The 22525-nt window shown below is 46.6% G+C and overlaps 1 protein-coding gene across 1 annotated transcript in view; it reads right to left on the bottom strand.

The window, feature by feature from the left end:
• The window catches only part of KCNK10 (potassium two pore domain channel subfamily K member 10), a 105996-nt gene that overhangs the window by 60176 nt on the left and 23295 nt on the right, over positions 1-22525 (bottom strand). The window contains exon 2 of the mRNA XM_036325524.1: positions 3759-4093. Coding sequence (XP_036181417.1) covers positions 3759-4093 — 335 coding nt within the window. The remainder of the gene's footprint in view (positions 1-3758; positions 4094-22525) is intronic.

The raw sequence follows: 22525 nt of genomic DNA, 5'->3' as shown, positions 1-22525 counted from the left end.
TCCAGCTGAGAAAACACCACACTGAAAAACCTCCCAGATACCGGGTTTCTTATGAACACTATGTACAGTGCTGCTCAGAGGAATAACATGAGAGAATGCTGTCTGGTCTATGAGTGTGGACATTTTCATCCAATGAAGTGAAGCGAAGGGCAAACCATAATGTTTGATTCTTGATTTACAGTTTCAGCATTTAAACCTACTTAGCTTACAAAAGCTGGAGAGAAACACAAGTATAAATCCTTCAGTTACAGCAAATGGAGATCCTAAAGTTCCCCATATCCAGGACTGACACTCACAGGCTATAGAGGAAAGAAACAGAGAAATGCTTCTGTTGTAGAGCAAGGAACTCCAATGTTTCTCAACTCTGCTAAAATTCTACAAAGTATTTCACCTAAAACAATTGTTTAAGAAAGAGTGGAACTTATGATTAAGCAAGACCTACTTAAGGGCTTGTAGACTCACCAGGAGAGGCAAGGTAGAATCAGACAGACCTCACTTTAATCCCAGCTCTGCCCTATAGACAATTGAAAAGTTATACAACCTCTTTTAGCACCAATTTCCGCATCTGTAAAATGGGCATCGTAATACCATCTTAGAGGGTTGTTGGAAAGATTAACATAATGGGTATAAGGGGCCTAACTCATAACAGGTGCCTAATAAAAGGTAGCTTTTACAATTGTCATAAAAATGATCTTAAAGACACACACACACACACACACACACACACACACACACACACACACACCTCATTTCACAGAGAAACCCCTCAGCTCAAAACCTGGGATGAGTCTTAATTGGCAGCACCGGAATTAGAACCTCTACACTCCCCTGTCCTGTCCTTCATTCTGGCCTCTGAACCCTTTCTTAAAGGATAGAACCAAAGAATTAATCCTGAAATAATAAACAAATGCATGAATAAGCTCAGATATCTTGCAGCACCACCAATGTTATAGATCATTCAAAAAGCATTTCTCTATTGAGTAATATTTAGATGCAAAGCAATGAATAGGCTATACATGGATACAAAGATAGACATCATCCTTTTCCTCAAGATCTCACTAAGGGTGAAAAATTCAAGCATGAATGTAGACTCAATTCAGACGACCTTTCAGGTTATTGTATGTATTGTAACAAAGTAAAAAGGGTCTCACCACATATCAAAACAACATGGAATTGCATTGTTAGTTGAAACGAGTCCATGATTATTTCCTCCATTCTCTATGGCACCCCAGGTCTTAAATCTGGAATATGCTGTCACCACTACATTTGGTAGCATTTTCTCATGAAAGAAAGAAAAAGAGAAGACCATCCAAGAAAAAGTGATGCTAAACATTGCCCTTGAATGTTAGCATTTAAAAGTTTATTTTTTGCATAAAAATTTTAGGGCATATGTATAATATCATATTATTCCAGGTGGAAAATGTGCATTTTTATTTATTTAAGAATCAGGTCAGATTATCAAAACTAATTTAAAAGAATACCATTACTATGAAGATGTTAGGTCATAGTGACCTTAGAATTTCCCTCCTATCAATGCAATTTGAAATGGATAAATAATAAGCCAGCCCAGATTTGCAAATCCTGCAGAATCCTGGATTGTAGTAGCCATTACAATTTAATGCAGATAATCCCAGAGCCAGAAGGAATCATGGAAGCTGTCCTTTAAGTCCCTGTGCCTTTCAAACTTTAGACCCTCCGGAAAGATGAGACTCTGCCTGGCCTCCATAAATGTCACCACCTTCCACCATGACCAACTCCTCATGGTTTAGGAGGGTGTGTAGGAGAGGAAATCAACCTTCAGCCTCAGAAGTAGCCATCCTCCCTCACCTCCAAGCTGGGCTCCCAACCAATTTCCTTTCCTCCTCTTGGGATTCAGTTCTCTCTTTGCTGACTTCTCCAGCCCCATTTCATTTCCTCCCATCATACCACCTTAGATGGCTCTGCTCCCCCACAGCCCTTCCCAGCCCAGTTCACCACTTCCAAGGTCACCTCCACCCTCTGCTCTCATCATCTTGATTCTCCAGGTGGTAGCCCAAGTTCTCTGCCTCCATTTTTAAATGGATCTTTTTTCTTAATATCCAGGGTATGCAAGGGCCTTAGCACACATCAAGTGTTCACAAACAGCAACTTGATTATTACTGATATCCTTATTATTTCATCCCCATAAATCCACCCAAATGGTTGCTCCACATCTGGTGGCCTCATAGATCTTGACAGGTTAAAGCATCTCAACATGTTCAAAACTCCTTCTTTATTAGAATACCAGAGGCCTGGCGCACAAAATTTGTGCACGGGTACGGTCCCTAGGCCTAGCCTGCAATCAGGGCCATCTTCCTCGGCTGCCCACAGCTGGCACCACCCCCCTGCCGCCACCCACCCCCAGTTTCCCATTTGTCATAGGATGATAGGAGCCTGATGGCCGGTGGAAGGGACTGAGAGGTTAGCTCAGTCCTGCTCTCTGGCCCCACCCCTGCCACAGGTCGCCCTCTGTGTGTGGGGCAACCGGTGGGGAGGGCGCCTTGGCCAGGCACTGTCCACATCCCCCGCCACCCACCCCTGGCTCCCCGTTTGCCATCTGGCGATCAGAGTCTGCGAGCTCGGGGAAAGGGACCAAGAGATGGTCAGTATGCCTCATAGTGACTGGTCCAGTGGTTGTTCTGGCCGTTCTGCCATTAGGGTCAATTTGCATATTACCCTTTTATTATATAGGATATGCACCCTTATGTTCATTGCAGCATTATTTACAATAGCCAAGATTTGGAAGCAGCCCAAGTGCCCATAAGTAGATGAGTGGATAAAAGGCTGTGGTATATTTACACAATAGAATACTACTCAGCCATAAAAAAGAAAAAAAAATCTTACCCTTTGAGACAGCATGGAGGGAACAGGAAAGTATTATGCTAAGTGTAATAAGCTGGTCAGAGAAAGAAAAATACCACATGATTTCAGGCATATGTGGAATTTAATGAACAAAACAAACTAATAAACAAAACAGAAACAGACTCATAGATAGAGAACAGACTGGCAGCTGTCAAAGGGGAGAGGGATTGTGGGGTGAAAAAGGTGAAGGGATTAAGCCAACAAACAAACAAACAAACAAAAAACTCATAGACACAGACAATAGCATGGTGATTACCAGAGGGAAAGGGGCGGGGGAGGTAGAAGAGAGTATAGGGGGAATAAATGGTGATGGAAGGAGACTTGACTTGGAGTGGTGAATAAACAATATAATGTACAGATGAATTATTATAGAATTATATACCTGAAACCTATATAATTTTATTAACTAATGTCACCCCAATAAATTCAATTAAAATTTTTTTATTTAAAAATAAAATAAAATAAAATAAAATGCCTTCTTTCTTTGGCTCCTAGGGCACCCTCTTACACCAGTGTCTCACTTGGACTTCAGAACCAGGAAGTTAATCAGCGCACATGGGTGGACTTGAATTTGGAAACCCACAGCCTTTTCGCCTGCTGTTGCTTCTGGTCACCACACCCTAAAGCAGGTGATGCAGGTCACAGCCTGCTCCTACATCCGGGCCATTGCGTATGGCCCCTCTGCCCCCACATTGTCATATGTCTTATTCTCCAGTTTCTTTGAGGTCTCAGCTCAAATGTCACCTCCCCAGAGAGGTCCTCTCCGACCATTAGGAGCATCATAACCAAAGGAAGGTAATCCCAGAACCAGAAAGACAAAATTGGTGCTGTCCTCCGTCCCCACAGGTGGCTCTGTGGTTGACTCCCGCCCTGCTCACCTGGATCAATGTCTCCAGCTCCTGTGGGCTTACACAGACGTGGTCCCGCAGGAATTCTGCCTTTTCCAAGGCGATGGTATTCTTCTGGCTGCTCTCAAAGGGCTGCTCCAGAGCCCGGAAGACGAGACCACCCGTGACAAGGTAGACCACCACCACCACGAAGATGGCAACCACGGTTTTCCACTTCATGACGGTCTGCAGGCCCCCCTGGGAGGCACCTTCCATCCTGGCTACCACCGTGGCTCGGGAGGAGATGGACAGGCGTGGGGCCGGGTAGTGCCCGTTAGTGGCACCCTTGGGCTGGCACACTGGGGGCGCTGCTGCGGGAACGGCCACTGGGGAACAGGGAGAGGAGAGGGAAAGAGAGTTTGTTTATAAGCACAGAACACAAAACTGTTCAGAAATTAAGCACAGATGTCTTCCTCAGGCCAGCTTTCAAGTGTGAGGAGTAAAATGTTTCACCAAGATGCATTTAGGGAATGTGATCAGTCCTAGTTTTTCTTTTTTTTAAGTTATTAATTGCATTTGAAATGCTTCTATTTTTCTACAAGTGTCCAAATTTGAAGCCTGGTCCCCATTATTATTCATCTCCTCTCTCCTTGTTCAAACAATATGTAAGATATACATCAAATCACCATATTGGAAAAACAGACATTGTTCCACGTGGAGAGGAAATAAATGAGAGATGGATACCCAGCTACTCTATCCACGTACTGAGGGCAGAGCAGAGAGGAGGTGAACGACCAGCAAGTTTAACAGTCCCTGTTAGCCAGGGCTGACGTCACAAAACAAAGAAAAGAAGGGTGAGCTGTCTACAATGGTGATGAGTCAAAAATGAGACACAGTCAAGAAAGTTTGGTTTCTGAAGACTACTAAAGGCGAAGAAAAAGAAAGGTGGCCATAGAGAAAAAAGGAAGCAATGGGTGATGTTTATGCCAATTAACTTGGTTTCCTGAAAAACATAAGAATACTAAAATGCCTCCTAAACATACCTCTCAACAGAGAATGTGATGACTCAGATGTAATCACTCCTGACCTATTAATAATAAAAGTTTTCTTCTATTTTCCTCTAATAAGAAGCCACTGAAAAGGAAATTTCTCCCAGTTTTCTAAACACATGGACTTCTCAAAGGTCCCTCATCTCCGTGAGAGCAATTTCATTACCTTGGAAATAAATGTGCGAAGCTGGGGTCTTTTCTGGAATGGCAGGAAGTTGAGGGTGGTGTTGCACATGCAATGCTATTTCAGAAAACAGGCATTTCCCTTTGGGTTTGTTCTCCCTTTATTGTACTAATGCTTATTATGGTCTCCTTCATGGTGCTGCCCGACCTTTGTGTAAATAAGGTATTAGGAGACGACAAACCTCATTATCTAAGTGCGGCAAACAACCTCACTCCTGAGAGCTAAACTGCTCAGTTTCTGCCTTGGGAAACACCAGTGACCTGACAACACCTGGCTGGAGGGATCACCACCTTGGGGAATCTAGGTTCATACATCAGCCTTTCCTCCCAGAGCCTCAAAATCTGCTCTTCTCTTTGGAAACCAACCTGAGCATCTGCCTTTATTGTATACTAGAGGCCTGGTGCACAAATATGTGCACTGGGGGGGGGGGGTCCCTTGGCCTGGCCTGTCCCCTCTCGCAATCCGGGACTCCTTGAGGGATATTGGAGAGCCAGTTTTGGCCCAATCCCTGCAGGCCAGGCTGAAGGACCCCACTGATGCACGAATCCGTTCACTGGGCCTCTAGTATGCATATAAGATCTTTGGTTAATGTCTTCCTGCCTTCCCCCCTCCCCACTTCCCTCTGAGATTCATCAGTCTGTTCTATGTTTCCATGTCTGTGGTTTCCTCTCCTGCGTTGAGCATCTGCCCCCTTGGTGGTCAGTGCACATCATAGCTAGTGGCTTAGGCATATATATATATATATATATATATATATATATATATATATATATATATTATTCGATCAAATAAAGTCATTACATGTTACATTTCCTTCTAAGTTACAGGAACATAAAACTCTGAAATATCTGAGATATTTAAGAATTAGAATCTGCACCGCGGGAATTATGTTCCCTGAAGACAGTATGTTCAAGTTTCCACTTGTCCTTGACACTGGGAGGGTGAGACTTGTCTAGGGAAGCTTTCTTTCAACCTTGCCTGCATTTCCCATCCATTTAACCTCCTTGCTATCATTTCAATCCCTTGCACCTCTCACTATACCCATGGCCACCGGCCTTGTCCAGGCCACCATCCTGTCTTGCTTGGACCAGTCCAGTAGCCTCTTAGGTGACCTCCCTGCTTCCACGTTCACCCACCTGCTGACCCATAAATCTGGGGGTAAATACCACTTCTGGAAGCATCTCTCCCCTGTTCCCTCAGTGGTCTGCAGAACAATGACCCCAAAGATGTCCACATCCTCACCCTAGTTCCTATGACTACACTACCTCAGGTGGCACAAGAGTGACTATGCTGCAAAGGTGACTACATTGAGGATCTAGAGATAGGGTGATTTTCCTAGATTACCTGGGTGAGCTCAGTTTAAGTGTCCTTATAAGAGGGAAGCGGGAGTGCCAGAGAAAAAAAGAGATGTTAGGACAGAAACAGAGGTCAGAGTGAGTAGGCATGAGCCAAAGGATACAGACAGCCTCTGGGCGCTGGAAAAGGCAAGAACAGATTCTCCTCCTGGAGCCTCCGGAAGGATTCAGCCCTGCCCACACCTTAATGTCCTCCCACTGAGACAGATTTTTGAACTTCTTACCTCCCAGACCATAAAGTGAGAAATCTGTGTTGTTTTCAGCCACCACATTTGTAGCAATTCATTTCAGCAGCAACAGGAACTAATAACCCCCACTATCTTGGTCTCTCTTGGCCCACACCCACTGCCCCCTGGTGTTGGTAGAGCCTGTCTACCCGTCATTCGACTTAGAGTTCCAGGAAGGCAGGCACCATGTCTATCCCCTCACCTTTGCACCACGGTGTCTTGCACAGTGCCTGGCAGGCAAAGGGAGGCCAACCAGTGATGGCTGATGAAATGAATGGAGAATGGTGGGAAGGAAGAAATGTTGGCATATCCAAACTATACATACAATGTGGATGAGTGGTGTTGAGTGGAAAACTAGTTGGCATTCCAACAAGACTGGATAGAAGGTTCTCCAACAGAGCAGATCACTGTTCACGCCTTCTTGGACATTCCCTAGGCCAATAGCCCCGTTCTGCCCTCATCTGCCTGGGAAGCTCCCATCCTCCTCAGTCTCAGCTCAGAGCTGCCTTCTCTGTGAAGTCGGGCTGGACTCTCCAGGCAGACGTGACCTGTCTGTCCCCTCCAAGAGTCTGTAGGCTCCTTGGAGTCAGAAAGCTTGTTTTTCAATTGTTAGAACTCCATATCTTGGCACAATGCCTAGCACAGAGCAAATACATCTTTTCTGTTGTTGTTATTGGTGATAATTCCTTCAAACTATAAACAAAGCTCCATCAGAATCACCACCATCCTTTGTAACAAGCATTCATTTAGTACTAAATGGGCAAGAGGAGCTGTATGGTGGTGGGGCTAAGTCACCGTCCCTTCCAGCATGGGCGTGGAGGGAGGGACAATCTCCTTAAGGAACAGTCCACAGCCTCAGGTAGCAACTGTCAGGATGGAGCCCCGCTGGATGAGAAATGATGGGCCTAAGCATGGAGGCCAGCTGCTGGGTCCCCTTCACTGACTCCCGCATCACGAAGCTGGGCAGAAGTGGGCTTGAGAAAGGTCTTTCCAGGCCAGTTCATGGTGCCAGTTTGCTAAGAGACTGTCCCTGGGAACAGAGTTAGAACAGAATCCACCAAACCCGGAGTTTCCAAAGCACCAGGAGCAAAAACCAGAGTTCAGTCCCAAACCTGTGAGCATGAAGCCACCCCTTAGTTTCTCTGTTTCCTTATCTGCAAAATATGAATAATAATGGCCAATTCTTTTTTAACCCCACAGAGTTTTCAGGAACAGCAAATGAGGTGCCCTGGAGTACAGTGGAACTTCATTTCTCTAACTTAATTCATTCTGGAAGGCTGATCTAGAAGTGATTTGTTCAAAAACAGAATAATTTTTTCCCCATTAGAAATAGTGTAAATTGAATTAATCCCTTCCAGACCACCAAATGATTCCCTGTCACAGCACATGCTTCTAATGTACTGATTAATTCATAAATAAACATTTCTTTTCTTAAATTTATAGAACTACCCTCTATCACCCTTAAAGGAATTTTTTCATATATCACTGCCTACAAAATGCTATCATCAGCTAACTGCTTTTCCTTTATACAAACAACAGTTTTTCCACTTATTCAATTGCCAGCGTTTGCTGTTTTGTGAGCACTTTCACACCCTTTGCAACATTAGCACTCTTGATGGCCTCTTTCTGTTTTAAAATTGTGCTAATCCTCAATTTCATGAGCAACAAACACATTCTCTCCCTTTGCTTGTTGCATTATAGAAGCTTTTTTGTCATGTTGGATATCAGCATAAAAGGGCTGTCAGGTGGAAAACTGAAGTTTTGGTCAACAAGGAAGACATTTTTGTCTGTGAACAACGTGGTCAAAAATCGAATTGTTTGAGATGGGAGACATTCGAGAAATGAGGCTTGACTGTATATGTATAGACATCAGGGGCACTGGTAGGAACCTTGGAATATTATAAATCTTTTGTGTAGTGGACTGAAAATAGAGTTGGTTGCCGTAGCAAAGTTGGTTGCACATTTCATTGGCTGAAAAAGGACTTAGTTTGTGCCCTTCGCTTTAATTGGATACGTTTTTAAAGGGTGTTTTAATTAATCCATTCCTTCTCCTCCGGAGCCATAGTGGCTCTCACTCTAATACAAAGTTGCCACGTGACCTCGGATGCTGCTGGAGCTCGCTGTGCCTGAAGCCAGCAAAGAAGCAAAATGGCCATGTGATGATGAAGGTGCTGGTGAAGGTAACAGGATGTCCTACCACTTACTGGGCACTTCCTTTGTGCCCGTCACTCTAATAAACTCTTTGCTTTCATTGTTGCATTTGGTGCTCAGCATGAGGTATGATTGCCCTGTGTGATTCCAGTTCCTCCCAGAAGCAGGCACCAAGATGGGATTTTGTGCATGGATTTCATTAGGGGAAATGCATGTGTGAGAGAAAATGGGAGTCCTTCCTAGTGCAGCCAGCAGGCACACTGTGAGTCTGGTCCCCAGCAATGGAGAAAGGGAGGAAGGATGGACAAGAGCATTCAAGAGCCCCTGTAGCCCAGGGGAGGTCCAGCATGGCAACTGAGGAGTTCTTGAGCCAAAGTTGGCCACCTGAGGAATCGTGTGTCTCCCAGGAAGACACCTGCCTTAGGGCCCTGCAGCACTCAGTCCCCAGCTGGGAGCAGACCCCAGGAAACGTGCCCAGAGGGCAAGCCCACAGTGGGTTCCACAGCAGCAGTTCAAGCTCTTGGTCAATTATGCTCCCACGCCCTCCCGGTGTTGGATGCCTGCAAGGCATACACTTTCTCATGGCTACCACCCACCCTACTTCACAGATGAAGAAATTGGGACCCAGAGAAGTTCAATGACTCAGTTGAGGCCAAGAGGGGCGAGAGTGGTGGGGCCATGATTAAAATGAGAGGAATCTGACTTCAAAGTCAAGTCTCCTATGAAGCATAGATACAGAAAACTAGGAAACAAAGAAATTCCAGGTGGAAAAGGCCCTTTTCTCCAAAACTCAGAAAGGCATGTGTCTCTGACAGGCATGCATATATTTCCCCGCCAATGAGATTGACCACTGTAGTTTCCTGGAGGTGATGGAGGTTTGCCCATTGAATGAATCAATAGTGGGCGGGCCACATCAGTAACAGCCTATCCTGCCTATGACTCCAACTGACATGAGAGGAAGGGCTGGAAGACATATCCCTCTGTTGATGCTCATTTTAAAACGTTTCCTCACAAACATTAGCCCATTAATTTTTACCTAAATGTGGGTAGATAGGAGGGCTCATGTGGAGATCCACTTCTTCTTGGTTGAATGAGTTCTTAGTAATTTTACGTGATTCAGGGTTTCCCATGTCCTGTATACTTCACTGCATCATTCATTCATGCATTCAATCAACAAACATTCGAGTTTGCTGGGCAACATGCTTGGTGCTGGGGATATATAAGTAAATAAACACATCCCTGCCTTCGGAGTTGATGGGAGAGTTGACAAAGATCTTATCATGTGGGAACCTAGTTTATCTTCACAAAAGGGCAGTGGTCATTATCTATCTCCCTTGGTGGAAGGGGACACTGACTAGGGAATCACAAGCTAACAAGCAGTGACGTCCCTGGATCCGTCTTCAGACACTGCACCCCGAGTGCCTCCACTCCTCCCACTCCACCCGGAACAAACATCACCCACAGGCGCAGGGTCTCTTGGAAACCTGAAACACAGCCACTTCAGAGGTGCCACTGTCGCCTGGCAACGTGACTCTGTCTATTGACCCAGGCAAAGTACAACTGTGACCACAACACTCAGCGAGAGGCAGAGAACACCTGCCCCCCCTCAACCTGCTCCCCCCAGACTCCCTCAGGTCTGGAATTGTTCCAGGGCCACCTGCAAGGCAGCTCAGAGCTTTCACAGAGCCCCAGGTTACAGCTGTGCCTGGAATTCCCAAAGGCTGCCCAGGGCGTGGGCTGGTGCTGGGCCAGGTGTGGAAAGGAGGTGGGGGGTGAGGTGTTGGGAAGAGGAGAGGAGTAATGAGGAGCAGACAATTCCAGCCCCACCTGCCTGCGCTGTCACAGCACCTGGTTTCAGCCACGACCTGCCTCTGCGAAGAGCAGAAAGAACGTATGTGCTCCCTCTGATTCTAAACCTTGTTTTTCCTGTTTCCAGGGCACAGCTGTATCTTCACGGTGATCGAGCTGGTCCTGGTAAAAGTACAGGGGCAGCTCAGTCTTCACACAGTAAGTGAGCAAGCCATGTACTCTTACCAGCCCCCAAATGCCACCACGGAAAAGGCTCTCCCCTTGGGCTTCATCACTGCTCTCGCCTCGCCCTCTTTAAGACCTCAGGCTTTGTTTGCAGATGGAAAGACCAAGGTATCATGAAATTTCTGGGAAGTTTTAGAGACAGACAGCCAAGATGAGAAGAAACGAGGCTGAAAGGGAGGGAGAGGGAGCTGAGAATATGCTGCCACCTCGGTTCACCTCTGTGCAGACCCTGGTCTCACCTGAATCACCCAGACAACCTCCTTTAAGTCCATCCTCCCCAGCGCAGCCAGGCGGCAATCTCTCAGGTGTGAATCTGATCACATCCACTTGGTCCTTAAGCTCCCCTGGGGGCACCACGGGGATTCAGAATAAGTGCTGTCTCCGTGGCTTGCACCAGACTCTCTTCCAGAACCTGGCGCCTGTCTGTCTCCCCAGCCTCTACCGCTGCCACGCCCTCACACTCAACCTTCGCCCCAGCCAAACCCAGCAGCACCCAGGTCCCTGCGCGCTGAGCCCAGAGGAGTGGGTCTTGCTTCCAATATTCCGTTCTCCTCCCCACTCTTTAGCTGCCAACTCCTCCTCATACTTTAAACCTCACTTCCTATGTCACCACCTCCAAGAAGTCTTCCCTGACTGCCCCTCGCACCCCCAGTGGGATCAGTGCTCTTCCTCTATGCCAGTGGTCCTCAACCTTAGCTGCACATTAGAATCACCTGGGAATTTTTTTTAAAATCCTGATTTCTGGGCCTCATCCTCCGGAAGTTCTGTTTCTTAGTTATGGGGTGGGGCCACAACATTAGTAACAAAGAAACAGAACTTCCGGAGGATGAGGCCCAGAAATCAGGATTTTAAAAAGATTCCCAGGTGATTCTAATGTGCAGCCAAGGTTGAGAACCACTGCTCTATGCTTTCTCTGTGTCTCAACGTGGAGTGTAGCATAGTGCCTACACCTGGAAGGCTCCTAGTTACAATTTGCTCCACTCCTGAATTCATTCACGCACCCCTCCATAAATCTGCCTGGAGCTGGCATTTAGGATATCAAGTTCACACACCTGCCCCAAAGAACATGTAACTGCAGAATGCTCTGCGTCTGAAGATATGAGCACCCTGGTACTATTGTGTGTGTGTGTTTTTATTTTTATTCCACAGATAGATATCCTGGGCCAAGGTGTCAAGTTCTCAGAAAGTCAATAGTCCAAGCAGAGCTCTTCATGGCTCCATTGTCAATTGCTAGGGAAGACCAGAAAGGAGACAGAGAAGTAATTCACTTCCTGGTGCTCCAAACACTCTGAGCTTTCTTGTTCTCTTCACAAAGGGCTAGAAGATTACCTTTTACTCATGGGTACAAAATACTCCTTAGGTTGGAAAAAAAATCTATTGAATGGCATGAATCATCCTCGGTGAGTCACCTTGCCGGGGCCAACCAGGCAGAATTCCCTTCCAGTCCGCTTTCCTGGGGTCCCTCTGACCAGGACCAAACAGCATGATTTGGAGTTGAGGACCCCAAAGTCTGAAGCCCTGCCCTCTCCTTGCACCCCACCCCCTCCAGGCACTCCCACCCATCCTGGGGAGAGTACAAATGTTGCTGGTTCATCTGGGGGTCAAAGGACCAGAGACCTCCTTCTCAGGACTAGTAAGCAAATGGTTTCTCCTGAACGCCCCCCCCCCCCAATCCCTTGTATTTATGCACCAGGGGCCTGGTACACAGTCAGGATCCTTCACCAGCACAAGGGCCCAGAGAATGAGGATCTTAGGATTTGGGCCTCAATGTAGGCAGTAGCAGAAGAGGTGAAGAGGGGTCAGAGACAAGGGCTGGAAAACCCCTATGAGAAGCATGCGGCGGGCAGGGGCTGGGATGATACTCAGGCACCTGGCTTGGGAGAGCGGGGTGTTCTCCAAGACAGAAGAGGCAGGAGACTTAGGTCTGTGGCTCCTGTAGCACACCCAGGTGGAGATATCTGGTAGAGACTGGGCACAAGGGACTGGGACTCAGGGGTGGGGGTCAATCTAGCTGGAACCTGGGTTGGAGAGCCATCCTATATAAAGCCTAATATGCTAAGTGTCCAGTCATCCGGGCATCCGTTCAACCAATCAAAGTGTAATATGCTAATAATATGCTAAGGCCACTCAACTGCTTGCACTGACCACCAGGGATTAGACAGTTGACCGGTCAACCAGTTGCTATGGTGTGCACTGATCACCAGGGGGCAGATGCTCCAACTGGTAGGTTAGCTTGCTGCTGGGGTCCGGCTGATTGGGACTGAGTGAGACGGGCTGGACACACCCTGGAGCCCTCCCACAGTCCCTCCCTACCTGGCCAACCTCCTGTGTCCCTCCCCAGCTCCAATTGTTGCACCAAAGGGGTCCCTTAACCTGGCCTGCACCCTCTTGCAATCTGGGCTGAGCTCCCCTCCCTCCCCCATGCCCCCGCCCAAGTGCATGAATTTTGTGCACCAGGCCTCTAGTGAGAATAGAAGTGGTATGAAAACCACAGAGCTGGATGAATTGGTCCAGAGGGAGATGGAGAATGAGAAGCTACTAAAAGATGGTGCTCAAAGGAGCAGCATTCAAGAAACAGCAGAGGGGAGAAACACACAGGAGAAGCAGGATGTGGCATCCTGGGCATCGGGGAGGGCAGCTCATCTACCACCTCCCTGTTTGCAGCATCATTCACAAGGGCTGGCCTGGAAGAGCCTCAGTGTGTATCTGCTGAATTGATTGCTGGCACACAGCACTATGTTGCTGCTCATTAATAGCTATCTCATAGCATAGACCCTTTTCTCTCCCTGGCTGCCAGGAAGCTCTCTTCAAAAGAAAACCTGTTCCAGAATTTCTGGACATTGTAGGTAACTCCTGAACCAGGGGGGATGCCTTTAGTGCTACAATGAAAGGGGCCCTCACACACCCACATGAGCACATGGAGCCCAGGACCAGAGTTAGTCCTGATGCGTGCTGAGCTGGTCAGAACAGCCCTGGCATTTCCCACTGGACTGCTCATCTCGTGGGCTGCCTACTTCGTGGTTCTCCCTGGGCTCCACACAGAGCATGCCCCACAACCAGGCTGGAGCTGGTGATCCTCCTAAAATCCCAATCTTGCCCCTGCTTAAACCCCACAGTTACTCCTATGGCTCTGCACATGGCCTCCAATGTACTCAGGGTCCGGCTTGCTTCTTCAGCCCTACCTCAGCCTCTCCACGCTTTCCCCCAACCCCAACAAACTCCCATCAATATCAGCAGTCACAAATGCATGAGTGGTCGTACCGAGCTAACCAATTCCTTTAAAAGATCCACTGTAGAAAGAAAAACTGAAAAATGTGTTAACCCCTTAGGGCAGTGGTTCTCAACCTTCCTAATGCCCCGACCCTTTAATATAGTTCATGTTGTGGTGACCCACAACCACAAAATTATTTTCGTTGCTACTTCATAACTGTAATTTTGCTACTGTTATGAATCGTAATGTAAATATCTGATATGCAGGCTGTATTTAGGCGACCCCTGTGAAAGGGTCGTTCGATCCCCAAGCCTATGACCAAGTCCATAAACTTGGCTAATGTCTAATTCCCTAACCTTAGGAACTCTGTTTATTGCATCCCACCTAATGATGGTGAGAGCAGCTAGAGGTACTTCAATAAGTTCCAAGGTTTTCTAAAAGTTCCATATTTATCAGAGCATAAAATATATAGAAGTGATAGGAGAAGGCATTTAGAAATTTGTTGTGTCATTCATCCATTTACTCAGCTAGTACATGCCAACTAGGTGCAGGGAACAGCACCAACCTCCACAGTGTCCAGGCTGCCAAGCTGCCATCCACCTGGAAACCGGGGGAACCAATGCTTTTGAGAAGTGTGAGGCCAGTGAAGCCACGGAATGTAAGCTCCCCTGTGGATTGATCTCCTTCCCTGTAGCCTTGATCCCTCTTCCACTCTCTGCTTCCTCTGCTCTGATGCATCCTTCCCTTTCTCCCCATCCCAAGCCTTTTCAAAAACACCTCAGGACCCCCAGTTACCCAAGAGCACCCCTATTTCCTCAGCCTTTTCAGGGAGCCTTTCTCCACATTGTTCCCTGACACCTGGACTTCCCTTGAGGGCACTCTGCATGTGGCTTTCAGGTAGAGGTTGTTCAATCTCCCTTACCCACAACATCAGGACCACCCTATTCCAGAAAACCAACAGTCTACACTCTGTCAAACTCCTTGTTCGTTTGAGACCCAAGCCCCCTGGCTCGTCCACTTCCTCCTTTTCCTCCTGGCTGCTGGTGGAGACCCCATTCTCTCCTAGATTCCCTGAAGCCTTCCACCCAGATCCTGCTTTCCTCCTGGACAATCCATCCAACACCTGCACTCCCGTTGCCTCGATTTCCTCACCATTATCAGCATCTCCATTCTATTTCAACCAGTGACTTAGATCAGATTCCTAAGTAGATCCACGGATAGATCCTGAAATGAGCATTGGTTTGCAAGCAATTTATTTAGGAAGTGCTTCCGGGAGAAGGCCATGAGGGAGTGGGAACGCAGGTAAGTAAAGGGCAGGAACCACACAAGGGTGTAATTCCAGGTGAGGCCCCATCTCTGCCTGAGCTCTTGGGGAGCCCTGCAGCACACATTATGTCTCCGAGTTCACCCCATCTTGAAGTAAGGGGGCTAAACATTCATTCTCTTACCCAGTCAGTCACTGGCTTCAGACAACCCCCTGGGAATATGAACGCCAGGACCAGCCTGGAAGAGGTGCTAGCACACCCAGGAGAGTCCTCTGACAAGGCTGTCGGGAGGCACTGCAGGGAAGCTCACAGACTCTGGAGTTGGGTGCACAGGTCCAGGAAAACCATCAGCGAGAGCTGGGAACACTGCTGGCATCCACTGCAACCACCTCCTCTTCCAGTGGCAAGAAATGGCCCTGCCTCTGACATGCACCATTAAGGAGACCCACTTCGGACTTGAGCATCCTCTCCTTCCTGCTCTCACCCTCAGTCACTCGCCCTCCGCCCTGCCCTCCGCACGACATTCCCTTTCTTCCTTCCTCACCCGGCTCAGATTCTGTGCTCAACACTCCACTCTTCAGGGAACAGACTCAACTTCCTTTGTCCTTTCCTGGAAACTGCTATTCTTTCTTTCTGCTCAGGGGCACATCCTGGCTGCAGCAGAGAAATCGAACAGCCAGGGGGATGGCTGCTACTCTAAACCCATGGTTTCTTCCTCAACTGCCCTGGATGCCCACTGCAAGCCTGCCCTGCTTCCCTGCTCAGAGCCAGCAGTCAGGACACGTCATGAAGATATTAAGGTGGATTCTCCTATAAACAAACCTGAAATCGTATCTGGAAATCCCTCTGCAACCTAGATATTTACTTTGCACAAGAATTTCCTGCAGAACTGGTTTAAACAGAAATTTCTGTGTGCATGTAAAATGGGCTTTGGCTTATATCTCTATAGTTTTAAGAACAAACGGTTGATACAAAATGAGGTGTACTCTTGCTTTGCCCTTCTCCTGGGGTCTGAAGTCTCAATGCCCCAGTGCACGCTGCCCGGCAAGCAGTATCAGTGGCTTCATTGCTCAGCACTGCTGGACCTTTCATAGCCACCAAAACCTCCTACAGAAAAACTCAGTTGGGGGAAAACATATTTTTTAGGTGGTCTTCCTTTGCTGTGCCTACTAAGTTGCAAAAGGGAATGAGGTCCATCCCAGAAAGAAAGCAGTGTCTACAGAACACCCTAGAAAACAGCTTCGCCTTTCAGCATCGCCCTCCAGGATGATTCCCTCCAAGGTGGCTCCTCTAATGCAGCATCACGGCTGCTGACATCAGCATTTCCAATTTACTGCAAATGCAGCTCCGAGGCTGGCAGCGAGTGCGGTGAGCCAGAGCCCTGAACCGAACAGGGAAAAGAATCCCCACATTGTTCCTCTGGAGGCTGGGAAGAGAATGCTGCAGAAAACGGACCAGCCCATTTCTCTGAGAAGCATTTTTAAACCATTATCAATAGCTTTAATGAGTGAAGTCTTCAAGGAATCAAGAGACTTACTGAAAAATTAGGGAAGTGAATGTCAAAAGGCGGGAAGGGAAGCTTCCATAAACCAGCTCCGTGTATTTCCAGCACCACCTGGGTCTGGGGGATGGAAGGGGGTGGGATGAAGGCAAGAGTCAGTGCTGCCAGGGGAATTTTCCACACCAGAGAGTTGCTGAATGTAGGCTAGACCTTCTGCCTAACCAACACCTCATTCTACCCTCCAAATAGCTGCAGCCCTTTCTCACTAGTAATTCCTCCAGCTAGAAGGTCAATTCTTCTGCATGCTCCTAGAACATGGTCCCTTTGTCCCAACCCCAGTGTACAGCCTATAAGAGTTAACATTCACAGAATGGATTTGACAAGTGTCCATCAAATATCCATTGTGCTTCAGGCACCAGGGGACACAAAAGTGATGGAGCAGCACACCCACTGTCCAGGAACTCAAGGTTGGGTGAATTGGGGTGGGGATGCCTTCAGAAAAGACCTAGCACTCAAGGATCTAGAGCAGCGGTTCTCAACCTGTGGGTCGTGACCCCTTTGGGGGTCGAACGACCCTTTCATGGGGGTCGCCTAAGACCATCGGAAAACACATATATAATTACATATTGTTTTGTGATTAATCACTGTGCTTTAATTATGTTCAATTTGTAACAATGAAATTGGGGGTCACCACAACATGAGGAACTGTATTAAAGGGTCGCAGCATTAGGAAGGTTGAGAACCACTGATCTAGAGCATGCCTCCAAAATCTCAGAAAGTAGATAGATCCTTATATGGGTCGCATGAGAATCTGCCAAGCTGCTGTGCTGGTCCTTAAGCTGCTCCCCAAGAAACAGGTCATAAAGCAAGGGTATACTGTCATTCATTTTCAAGGCTTAAACCCCTCTTCCACACGACCACCCTCAGACCCAAATCTGTTATGTGGGCAAACTCACTATGTGATGGGTTAGTCACAATTAAGCAGCCACCATAAGCAGAATCCCTTTCAAGGAACTGCCCAGTTATTAGAACCATGGGACATTATTTGAAAATCTAATTTGCTCAAAACACCAATTAGATATTGAATACTGGCACACAGTAGGGCTCAATCAATCAGTGTAGAAAGCAAATATGGCGTTCAGCTTGCCATGCAAACGAACATTATCTGTGGATGCAGGCTTCTTGTAAATAGCAAAGCTCAGGAGAAAACCACAAGAGAACAAAACCATTTTCATAGATAGTTAAATCTAACCTTTGGGTTTCTCAGGTTTTAACCAAGGAATAGTATCTTCATAGAAAGTCCGAGCTGGTATGTAATTTGTCCTACATTCCAGATTCAATTAATTGCTCTGAAATTGCCTCTGAAAAGGTCATTGGAAATAGTCTTGTGGCTATGTCTCCTGTACCTCAGAGAACAGGGGAGAAAGGAAGGCAGAGAAATTGCTGCATCCAATTAAACTAGCAAATGACTCTGACTGGCTGTCTCAGAATTTGTGGGCATTTCCAAGAGTTCCCTGCCTTTCAAAGATTTTTAATGGCCTCTCTGAAGCCAGCCACATTTAAGCTATAACTGGGATGTCAAGATTTCAGCAAAGCCATTTGCTCCAGAGCCACAGGGCTAAAACAGTGTGTCCTGGAGTAAGTACTTGGTGCCCCCAGCACAGCCACCAGTGCTACATGACTTAATTCCCTGAGAACTTCCACCTGAGGCCCATCCCATGGAGTCCTATAAGTAGTGTCACAGGTACTGGGGAGCTCCTTTTCATTCAAGTATCATTGATTTTCCATCAAACCAGCTTTTGATAAATGCCTACTATGTGCTTCACACTCTGTGAGGTGCCCTAAGGGAACTGAATAGAAGTTATTCCCAGAAATAACATCCCTCGAGGTTGGCTTCCTTATTGGCCCTAGTGGCTCAACCTAGAAGCAGAGCATGTGGTCACCTACATGACAGTCTAGTTAGGGTAGGGTTGTGAGATTTGTGAGTGTGCTAAAATTCACACAATATAAAATCCATGACTTCTACCATTTTAAAGTGTGCAATGCAACGTGGGCTGCCAGACTCAGAAAAAAGAAAAAAAGGACAGCCAGTTAAATTTGAATTTCAGATTTAAACAACAAGAACAACAACAACTTTTTAAGATAAGTGTGTCCCATGCAATATTTGGGACATGCTTACATTTCCCCCCCCCCTGAACTTCATATTTAATTGTTTGTCCTGTATTTTATCTGGCAACCCGAAGCCAGGTAGACAGAGGAAGCACAGCCACCAGCCACTCGACAGAACCAGCCACAATGTAGGCAGGACGACACTGGGTGAGGCCACCCAACTGCTCCTTGAAGGATCTCTACGCTCTCCCATTGCCAGGTGCAGAGGACGCCATCACGGTCATGTTAGCCTTGGCCACTCAGCTGCACTTCACACAGAAGGCCTTGCTCCTGCTTACAATGCTCCCACTCTTGACACTTCTGTGACACCGGCTTTCAAGATTTTCCTCCACTCGCTCTGGATGAGCCTTTTAAATTCCCTCTGTGAAGTCCTCATCCTAAAAATTAACAAATATTGGGCTTGTATTCTGTCCCTGAGTGACCTCTTCTAGGGCCGTGGTTTTAAACCCCACCCACTTGCTGATGACTCCCAGATCTTTATGCCCAGTCAAGACACCGGCAGAGCCCAGCAGAAGAAAACTTGGGGATCTGGGTGTAAAAGGTGCAGGAGCTGCAGGGGTGCTGTGTCCCCAGGCTCTGACTAGGGGCTAAGCCATGCTGACACTGCAGATGTCCATACCATTCTGCAGCTGAATAATGAGGGAGCTCTGCTGGCTATCAGTTATAGGAATCCAGATGCCAGATCACCACGGCCATTACCAGTAACATCTGGTTGTGTCATGAAGACAATCTCTAATGCATCCTCATGGACTGCATGAAAGGCCATGCAGCCATCACCCAAGTGGCCAACCTTCCAAGGACACATGGGCTTTGGAATGCTCAGGGCCAAGGTCCAGCCTTGGGGTGGTACCTGGGGAAGCCCCTCACCCAAAGAATGGCATTGCAATGGCGTTGATGGAAGTTGAGGTCAGAAGAGAGAGATGACCAAATATAATATAATATATATAATGTAACATATCTCAAAGGCTATTGAGAATTTTTGTTGGAATTTAGAGTAGGGGTCCAGAATCCTATAAGCCTTCCCTCTCTCTTATTCTTCGTACTGGGTCTCAAGACCCACTTAGGACCTGGATGATTCATGGGACACTATTAGAAAGCAGGAGTCTAGAGAAAAGAACACCAAAGAGAAAATCCAGAACTTGGAGTCTTGTTCTAGCTTTGCACACATACACTGTGAGAGCAGAAGACCCAGGTACAAATTCCACCCTGGCTCACTTAACCTCTCTATTAATCTCTCCCTTCTCTATAAAATTGATACAGTAACCCACCTCATTGGATTACATTGCAAATTAAATGATATCATACTTGCAGGGTGCCAGTATATTGAATGGTTATAGTAAGTACTTAATAATTGCTAGTTATAATAATAATTAATTTGGTAAGTCTATAGAATAAGAAATATATTTCTGAACATGGAGTACAATGCTGAGTATATTTCCATTAAACTCACCTTGTGCTTTGTGTTGAGTACTTGTATTGTAATTATCATTAGGGCTTGTCAATGGCCTTCTTCCTCTCCAGAGTGTAGTTAATTGAGAACCAACTGTACTGGTCTTCCTTTGAGCTTGTTGACTTCTTGTGGTATCTCAATTTGCCCCCACAGCTATTAGCACAGGTCTTGCACAAAGTAAGTATTGCATCAGTGTTTCTTAAATGAATGAGCGCTTACCAGTTCTAATGAGTCAACCTTTGAACGCTAATACAAGTTAGGTCAAGAGCAGTAAAGCCCTTTAATAAATAAAAGAGACCCTGATTTCAGGACATGTTCAAAATTTAGAATTGAGTCGTTTAAGCTAATTAGTCTCATAAATGGTCTCCTGGTTAAGCTTCGTGGTAGACTGTATGTTTCCCAAACTGGCCATAACCTCTCCCGTCCAGCACGCTCTTCTCACGATGTGACTGTGCTATTCCTCCCGGGAGAAGGTGAGATCTATGCTCCTTCTCATTGAATCTGGACAGGCTGCGATTAAGGCAGTAGTGACACTATGTGACGTCCAAGCTATCATAAAAGTCCTGGCTCTTTTGAGGCATTCATTCTTGGAATCCAGCTGTCATGCTGTGAGAAAGCCTAAATTAAGCCATGAGATCCCATGGCGAGTTCATATGTGGGTGTTTCAGCCAACAGCCAAGCTAAGATCTCAGCTGAGAGACAGTGTTAACTGCCAATCACATGAACAAAGATGTCTGGAGTTGATTCCAGCTCCCCTACCCTCCACCGCATCAACATCAGTGGTCTTCAAATCTTCCCAGGTGCAGCCCCAGACATCTCTGCTGAGTCCTGCCTGAAGTCCTAAACTACAGAATCTATGAGCACAATAAAATGCTTGTTCCCCACCAGTAAGTTTAGATGGTTTGTTATACAACAATAGGAACACAAACAGGTTTTAATCTACATTATACAAGATGTGATGGAGAGACCCACAGAGGGAATCAGCTATGACTATGTAAAATGTTTTTGCCTTTTCACCTCTGCCTGCCACCTGCCTCTGGAAGAACCAGAAGCCACAAAGCAATCAGGGAAGGAATTTGAACAAGGAGAGAAAGAACACATGGGCTTCCCTTCTCACTGCTGGTCTGCAGCATCTCAGGCCCCGCCTGACCTACAGGGGAAGGGGAGCTTTGAATCGGATGAGAGGTCATTTGGATTATGATTGATCTGGACTTTTGAAGACCTTAAAATAATTGTTTTCATTTCTATTCTATTTTTATTTTGTTTTAAAAGTACCCTGAAATGCTTTGGGAGATTCCTGGGAAATCATCCAAGGTTGGCCTAACAGAACAAGTGTGAAGGTAGAAGTTGAAATTTCCATTCAGATATCTGATAGGCTTTGCAAATTCCCACCAAGCTAGAATAGCAAGGTTGACTAAAATAATAATTAAACATTAAAGTAAAACCCTTTAGTCTTCCTATCTCAAAAAACTGGTACCACTATTCTTCCATGTTGTTCCATCCACAAACCTAGGAGTCATTTCTAAGTACCCCCCCACCCCTTTTTTTTACCACTTTCGGCACGTATCCCATCAGCAAACCTTGTGGCTTCCATCTACAAAATATAAATCAAATCTGTCCACCCTTCTCCATCTCAATGCCACTCTCTTTATCCAAACCACCATGAGTTCTAGACTGGACTTCAAATATCGCCCAACTAGTATCCCCGCTTCCATTTTCACCTGCCCTGCCTCTACCCCTTCCATTTGCTCAGCATCTATGACGAGCCATGTTGCAGCAATAGCACCCTGATTTTGTTTAGGGAAACCACTCCAGCCCCACTCCCATTCCTTGTAATTACCTTCACTCCAGAGCTCCAGGAATGAAGCACATGACTCAGACTAAGCCAATCAGCACGCTGGATCCCACTCCCCACCATGATTGGGTAAAAGATGACTATCTGACCTTAGACAAGCCAATCAGGACTAAGACAACTGAATTGCAAGACTTTTTTTTGAGCCTCAGAGAATTTAGCTTTATTTTCCCTGAAGGATGTGAATCTGGAAGGATGAAACCCTGGAGCTATTGGCAGCATCTTAGAACCACCAGGAAGGAACATGCCTAGAACAGAACAAGGCAGAGAAAAATCAAGAAATGAAGAATTGGCCCCGGCCATCCTGCTCAGTGGTTACAGTGTTGACCTGTGCACTGAAGGGTCTCAGGTTTGATTCCCAGTCAAGGGC

This window comes from Myotis myotis, unplaced genomic scaffold (genome assembly GCF_014108235.1).
Source record: "Myotis myotis isolate mMyoMyo1 unplaced genomic scaffold, mMyoMyo1.p scaffold_m19_p_1, whole genome shotgun sequence".
In the NCBI taxonomy this organism is placed as follows: domain Eukaryota; kingdom Metazoa; phylum Chordata; class Mammalia; order Chiroptera; family Vespertilionidae; genus Myotis; species Myotis myotis.
The sequence above is the reverse complement of the archived record's forward strand: the minus strand, read 5'-3'. Positions and strand labels throughout refer to the sequence as shown.